Source organism: Phaenicophaeus curvirostris, chromosome 9, assembly GCF_032191515.1.
Source record: "Phaenicophaeus curvirostris isolate KB17595 chromosome 9, BPBGC_Pcur_1.0, whole genome shotgun sequence".
Classification (NCBI taxonomy): domain Eukaryota; kingdom Metazoa; phylum Chordata; class Aves; order Cuculiformes; family Cuculidae; genus Phaenicophaeus; species Phaenicophaeus curvirostris.
In genome coordinates, this window is record NC_091400.1 from 8,079,096 (window position 1) to 8,086,961 (window position 7,866).

Genomic DNA, 7,866 nt, shown 5'->3' on the forward strand with positions numbered 1-7,866 from the left:
ATGAAATCCTAAAATTCATGGAAAGCTCCCTTCAAATCCTCTGTAAGGAAGCTGTACCATGGCCAGTATGGATAGAGTTCAAGTCAACTTACTTCATTGACCTCATCTTTTGTGGTTTTGTTTTTTTATTTCTGATTTTCAGAGTTATCTGCTCTAAACTTACTTAACACATCATTGTCTGAGTACTGTCAGAAGACTCCACCAAACATTTTTAAGCCGAAGAATGGAGAACCTTGCTGTGCTTTTTTCTCTGGTAAGTAGCAGGCTTAAAGCATATTTGTTTTTACATAGCGAACTTAAAATTCACAGAATTCCAGAATGCCAAGTTGGAAGAGACCTCTGGGATCATCTAGTCCAATCTTTTAGGTGATTTATAGTTTAAATGAGGTGGCCCAGAGCGCTGTCAAGTTGAGCCTTAAAAGTGCCCAGTGCAGAGGAATCCACTTCCATGAGGAGATTATTCCAATGTTCGACTGTTCTCATGGTGAAAAATTTTCTTCTGGAATTCAATTGGATTATCCCCAGGAGCAACTTATAGCCATTACCCCATGTCTTCTCCATGTGACTCTTGTAAAAAGGGAGTCTCCATCCTCTTGGTAGACACTTTTTATGTACAGGTACACAGTAATAAGGTAATAAATTAGATAGCTGATGGTTTGTATTGGCCGAGGACAGCAAAGAGCTGGGTTTATTGACTGAAAAATAGATACTGGTAAACCTAGTAAATGTGTGAAATAATTTATTTATTTATTTTATTCAGAGGACGGTAACTGGTACCGTGTTTTGGTGCGAAGCGTGACTCCAAGTGGAACTGTTAAAGTACACTTTGTGGACTATGGAAATTTTGAGGAAGTACCACTGGATAAAATACGTCAGATTTCATCCTCGTTCCTGAAACTCCCATTTCAAGGAATTAAATGCTGGCTCTCAGGTGGATCTTCTTATGGATTCTTTCTCTTACAAGAGTTATTGCATTTCGAGACTTGCTGCTGTGGGGGCAGGTTGTGATGACAGGGTTGCTTCACGGAACAGTGTTCTGGTTTGTTTTTTGTGATAAATGTCTGATAATTACAGGAGCTGTTGTTCTAGCCTTACCGCACAGCGGAGTGGCGTTGAACTTGAGAGACAGCGGCTCTTCCTTGAGCTCCTGACAGTGCTGTGGAGTGGTCTGTTCAGAGGTGGCTTACTGATTGGAAAGGAACTTGTATAGTTCTACTTCACCTCTAGCGCTTCTTAGGTTTTGGTTGCTGCCTTGATTAAGAGTGAATGTGCTTTTGTCCAACTTAATTATTTCTCAAACTTCTTGCAGGCAAAGGAGCTCAGAGGTTTTTATGAAGCAAGTTGTATTTTCAATTTTCTGCTTTTCCCCTCCCCACACTAAAACACTCAAAATTCCACAGAATTATTCTTCCTTTCTGAAGTAGAATACTTAGTTTAAAAATAAAGAATATGGAAACAAAAAGTTCAAACTGGTGTTTTTTTCAAGGCGTCTTCTGCTTTTCTTTTCTCATAAAACACTTTGTCTTTCTGCTCAGTTGATAAAAAGGCTACATTAGACTGATTGGTAAATAATCTTAATGGTGTTGTTTGTGCTAAGGCACAAGGATTTACTTGGTAGAATATCATAAAGCTTAGAAAACAAGTCTTGAGGAAGTGAGTCCTTTTAGAGGAAAGGAGGAGGGGGGAAGCCAGTTAAGAGGATGAAGTACAATGTGAACCCGTAAGGTAGAAGAAGTAGCCTTAGTATTTTCGAGTTGTGCTTTAAAAACTTGTAAGGAAAATAGTGTTTAAGAAAGTCACTTTTTTTGAGGTATTTTGACAGCTCTCCTACTTCCTAGGTATAAAGGCGGGCAACAGCAAGTGGGTTCCAGAAGCTACAGCGAAATTCCGTGAGCTTATTGCAGGGATAACGCTTCAAGCCAGAGTAACTTCCCTTACCAGAGATGGGGCAGGTGTGGAGCTTATTGACAATTCCACAGGTCATCCAAAAGTGATCAACGAGATATTAGCTTCTGAAAATTTTGCTGTGAAGGAAGTTCTGCCAGATAAAAATAATTTTCCAAACAATTCTGTTAATAAAAAAGGTAATTATGTTAACCTTTAGGCTGAAAAAGAATTTTCGGTATTCCAGCCTTTGGCTGAGATCTTGCTGTTATCTATAGCTGATAATTAAAACTATGCATGCTTATTATATTGTCAGTTTTTACAGTTAAACAAGCTGCCCTGCAGGTGGCATTGCAGATAAAAAGAGAGAGATAAAAATCACTGGGTTTGTATTAATTAATGCTGTTTGAATATTTGGTAGCGGAGGGTTACAGCATTGTTCCACTTGAAACTTACCACATGTTCACTTTCCTGTATCTTATTTTTAGGTGCTTTTATTTTAGCTACTTTTATATGCTAATAGTTCATGAACAGCAGATTAAGCAAGAATTATCTTGGTTTAGACTCCTCAAAGTGAAGACACACAGTTGTCTGTAAAAAAGATATTCTGTAACAATTACTTGTCACCTGTATGTGCTTGGTGGAAGGTGGTACACTCTATGTTCTTACTGTATCCACCAGAAACCTCGCTTGGACACTGGAAGTCGATTGAATTTACTGTGGGTGACACCGTATCCATCTGTGTAACAGAAGTTTTAAGTCCAGACTTGTTCTATGCTGTACCAGTTGAAAGCAAGGGTAAGAAAGTGTTCACTTACCAGTAAGGAATCGCTTTGTAAGCTAGCTAATAAAATGAATGCCCATAGCGAACTGAATGATGTGGAAATGTGGCTCAGGCAGTAGAAGAATAAAAGATGTGCCAAAAGTGGAAGCAGGGGAGCTCAAAAGTAAGTATGCTCTTCATAGAATCAGAGTTGTTCGGATGGAAAAGGCCACTGAGTCCAGCCATACCTCTCCACTACTAAACCAGATCCTTGAGCACCTCATCTAGCTGTTGCTTAAATACCTGCAGGGATGAGGACTCAACCACTTCTCTGGGCAGCCTGTTCCTGGCTGTACCCAAAAGTGGTTCCCAATAAGTTGTTCGGGGTTGTTTTTTTTTGGTTGTTTTTTTTTTTTTTTCCTGTAGATCAAGAGAAGCTGGATAGGCTGTTGATTGAACTAGAAGACTATTGTAAATCTTGTGAGAAACAGCTCTTCAAACCAAAAGTGGGTGAAGCTTGTTGTGCAAGATTTTCAGGTGAGGCAATTGTTTCCTCTATTTCTTTGACCAGTGTCAACCACAACTTTTGCTTTAGGAAAAAGAAAAATGCTAACTCTAAAGTGCTTCTAGATCTCTTAATTCTGTTCCAAAGGATGGCTGGGTTGCATCTTCAGGGCAGAGAAACCATGTGACAGTCTGGGAGACAAAATAAGGAATAGGTCGTACCCTGCAAAATGTATGCAGCTTTGAGAGGAAAGAATAGCTGGTTACTGTTTAAATGAAAACTTATTTGTGCTATCCTGAGTCACAAGGGCATGAAAGTCATGGTGGAGCAATAGTGCACTTGCCTCTGGTTTGCAGGTGCCTGGGTGGTTTTTGTTGTTGCTTTCTGTGAGTGTGGGGTGATGACAACTGATAGTTCAGCTGTGCTAGCCTCACAAGCTGTCTAGGCTCAGTGAACTCTTATTTCAAGTCAGAAGTGTTCTTAACATTGAGAGAATCAAATTTATTGTCTTACTTTTTCAGAAGAGGGGATAATCTGCTGATACGTTGTGTATATGATGTTTCACATGTGACTCATCCTGATCTTTTCAGGTGATGGCCGTTGGTACAGAGCTCTTGTTCTGAAATCTTCTTGGTCTGTAGTGGAAGTGCTGTATGCAGACCATGGCACCACGGAAACTTTACGACTTTCAAAGGTGCTGCCAATAACTGATTCGTACTTAAAGCTACCTTTCCAGACAATTCTATGTTCGCTTGCAGGTAAAAAAAACCCACAGCAACAAAACCACTCACCTCTTACTGCCCCCCCCCCAAAAAAACCAACCCCAACTGTTTTTTCTCTTGAACATTATAGATCTGTAGCTATTCTGATTATAGTTGTCATTCCTTAATACTGATAAACAACATGATCTGCTGAGTTAGTGTACTGGCTATTCCTGCAAAAGCTGTTTCAGAAAGTGTGTTTTTAGTTAATCATCTGTAGAAACAAAGCTGTTTGTTTGAAAATATGATGCTAAATTTTCCTAAAATGGTGATAGTGTTGCATGAAAGGTTCAAGCCATAAAGTGGACTTCTTTATAGGACAAACCTGATGGTACTTTTTCTCTTTTCAGGAATAGAGAAAGGTGACTGGTCCTCATCATTACTTGACAGGTTGAAAGAAATGTTATTGAATAAATGTGTAACAATTACAGTGGAAGGGATTAATGGCAATGTTAATTCAGTAATAGTGGAGAAGCCTTGTGAAAATGGCAGTGTGAATGTAGTTGACAAACTGGTAATGGAAGGTTTGGTCAAATCCTGCAGGGCTGAAAGCTTACATGCTGAACATCAAGGTACGTAGATAAGTGACGTTTCTTTCTAAAAATACTAGCATTCTGCATTCTATCTGTTTAAATTAGCAGTGTCCGTGTACATTTTGCTCATTCACTTGCTTTGTTTTTTGTAGGCAGTGGAGACGAGACCAAATGCTGCTGCGCGGAATTAAAAATGCAAGTAAGGTTCAGTCCAAGCGATACTCTTTTACATTTTCAGAATTTAAAAGAAACCCTGTGGGGAAGGGAAATGGGGTTAGGGAGATAATAACTAACCAGAACATTGAAGATAGGCGAAGTGAATACCCTGACACTGCTTCTCAGTTTTAATACATTGGTAATAACTGGAGCCTCCTGAAACTGTGGGGGGATGGGGTATAGCTCACGCAGACTTCATTAGTCTGTTTGCCACACAAAGCTGGTTTGTTTGTTTTTTCCTAGAGTATGAAGGCTCAGGAGAGTTAATTTTTGTCTGTTGTGTAGAGGTGGTTGTGGGTTTTGCGTAAACAGTGTCATTTGAACAAAGGGCAGTTGGTTTTTGGTTTTGGTTTTTTTTTACTAGTCTGGCTCTGTTTTGCTGTGGATAAGACTTGGCAGGCAGCCACACACTTAAGAAAATTCTTACAATGTGTATTTCACATAGCAGAGATTAATATTCAATATGTGCCGTGGTTTCAGTCATGGAGGGCTGAGAAACTGAGTTCAGTAGAATATTGGAATTCATAAGTGTTTGCCAGTTGCAATATTTATTTTAGCCTTTTGAAAAACAAAGAAGTGTCTCTTGCAGGTGTGGCATGTCCTTGTAATTTTTGAAAGCTTTCTGGTTTTAAGCTTTATTTTTTATTTTAACTTAGGCTATTTATGAAAAATTAAAACTTTAGGTTACTAGAAGTATATCAGAAAAGATGTATCACCCTTTCTCAAAATGAGGATCCTTGTCAGGAATGACCAAAATTTTGAGTTTTAAAGATAGGAAGCCCTTTCAAGAGTCACTTGAACTTGCCCCTTTTTCTCCAGCCAGAGGCAGCAAGGTCAAAAGCAGAATTATGCACTGTGGTATTTTGGAGGTAGGAAAAGCATTTCTCTTCGAAGTCATTTTGGCCTTTACTGCTTCAGAGTAAGCAGTTCAGTGGCAGAAGGGCAGTAAAACTATGCTGTTCCTCCATGTAGTTGATTTGTGTCCCACTGTCAGCTGTTGAACTGTTGTCCCTTCCCCGTTTATATCTCTTTCATCTTCCAGTTTGCTCTAGCTGACATCTTTTCGACTCAGTTGGGCCATGTTGTTTTCTGTCATCCTTCCCTACTTGGGTACTTCTGGCTCAAAGTCTCATGATAGCTGAAGGGAAAACAGAAGATTGCAATATAACTGAAAATACCAGCAAATAGATGTGTGAATAACCACATTTAGGATCCCTATCTCAGTCCTAATTTGAGTATTTAATCAGTTTGGTTCAAGGAAGCTGCTTCAGAAAATAAAAAGGTAGTGGACTGGGCAGGGGGCAGTTGGCTATAATTCTGCTGGCTTTTCCCCTCCTGAGGATTTTGCAGCAGAAAGGAGTAGTATATTAATTGAACTACTGTGGGCCCTTGCTGAGTTTGTAGTTTGAGAATCTACCCTAATCTGAAACTAGCAATTAAACAAAAAAGAATCGGCGGTTTCTAATTCTTTGTGCTTATTCCACAGCTTAAAAAGCATGAACAGATCCTACTCTTCTTTTTAAACAAGTATGGGAATCCAGATGGGTTTGCCGAAATGAAAAAACTGTTGGAGAACTAAGTCTGACATGTGCCATGTTATTTCTGCATATACCTTTTGAGGAAGAGCAAGTTTATTCATCAGTTTAAAAATTAGTCACTTCATAGAAATTCTGCGGTTAAGTACCTGTATTTATCTGCATGTTGGGATTGTTACTGTGAAATAAGTCCAGCTTGAAGGATTTCAAAGCTGCAAGCTAAAGTCTTGGTTCTGATTTTGGTTTATATCACTCTGCTGCTATACGTCTTTGCTTTTATTTTGCTGTTGAAGGCACATAACTTTAAGGTGTGGCCATTGACTTGTGAATCTATTGTGCACATTGAACATTGTAAATTAGTGTAATCGTAAACCTGACTACAACTTTGGTACTGTTAATTTTACTTGAAAAGCAGTATCTTATCTTGATTAGTTGTCCTTCAACTTAATTTCCAGTCTGAAATTAGACTGAAAATTATTCTTTGTAAACTTGGTTTCAGTATCATTAAAGGCTGAATATCCTCTTGGACTAAATGCAAGCAGTTCTCTCTAAAGCCAGTAAACACTTAAAACCACAGTTATTTATTAACATTTAAAATATTTAAGTATTACTCTGTAATATCTATCTGTGAATATAGTTTTGAAGCAAATTACACTGAAGCTGCTTTGTCTGTAGCTACATTGCCAGGATTTCTACCCACTGAGTTTTTTCACAGCATTATGGAAAAATCCCATCTGACAAAAATCGCATTAACGGATTTTCAGTATTTCTCTAAAACACGGTTGATACCTGCTTGTCACTTTTGACTAATCCAGTGATGATGTTACTAACGAATGCCAAACTTTTGTTCATCGAGCACAGTAGACACTTGTTTATTGAAACTGCAGGGTCAGCTCTTTTGCATATGTTTTGCTTTTGGGCTTGAGATTAAACTTGTGAAACTGAAATATTTTTGCTTGACTTCATGTTTTATTACACTTAAACTGCTTCAGGTTACTTTTTGTTGCATCCTAGTCCGGTAGCTCCTGATAATTAGATGAACATTTGCACTTGGGTCTCGATCTTTTTATGCCTTCACTTCTTCACTCATATAGGGATAAATCAACCAAGGACTGTGGGAACCTTTTGGACTTCTTGAGGTATTCGTGGGTTCCTCTTGCTTTGTTTTTCTGTGCTACTTTTAATCTGTAGTTGGAATCTGTTCTTGAAGTTGAGGACTATCAGCTATGAATTACATTTATCAACCTGAAAGGAGGTTGTAGTGAGGTGAGTGCCGGGTCTCTTCTCTCAAGTAACAAGTGGTAGGACAAGAGGGAAGGGCCTCACCTTGCACCAGGGGAGGTTTAGACTGGATATTGGGAAAAATTACTTTATTGAAAGAGTGATGAAGCACTGGAAGAGGCTGCCCAGGGACCACTATCGTGCCTACTGAACCATGTCCTGAAGTGCCATGTAAACACACTTTTTGAACACCTCCAGGGATGGAGACTCTACCACTGTCCTGTAGCTATTTATAACTCCAAAATACATCAAGTGAACACTTTCAAAATAATATTAACTTGTAGAGTTTTGTTTTGCTCCTGCAGTTGCACATCTTCAGTTGTAAAAGAGGAAAAAAAACCTAAAAAAACCCAACCAAAAGCCCCTCCCCACCAAAGAAAGTGCCCTA

General features: G+C 38.9%; 2 protein-coding genes across 2 annotated transcripts in view; both read left to right on the forward strand.

Annotated features, from left to right (window-relative positions):
* TDRD1 (tudor domain containing 1) overlaps positions 1-6,275 on the forward strand; it is a 31,423-nt gene extending 25,148 nt beyond the window's left edge. Inside the window, 9 exon segments of the mRNA XM_069864129.1 lie at positions 143-253; positions 761-931; positions 1,839-2,084; positions 2,566-2,682; positions 3,074-3,184; positions 3,743-3,910; positions 4,264-4,485; positions 4,599-4,645; positions 6,149-6,275. Of these exon segments, the coding sequence (XP_069720230.1) occupies positions 143-253; positions 761-931; positions 1,839-2,084; positions 2,566-2,682; positions 3,074-3,184; positions 3,743-3,910; positions 4,264-4,485; positions 4,599-4,645; positions 6,149-6,241 (1,286 nt within the window). The 3' untranslated portion in view covers positions 6,242-6,275.
* Positions 1-7,866, forward strand: part of NHLRC2 (NHL repeat containing 2) — a 267,757-nt gene that overhangs the window by 198,898 nt on the left and 60,993 nt on the right. The window lies entirely within an intron of this gene.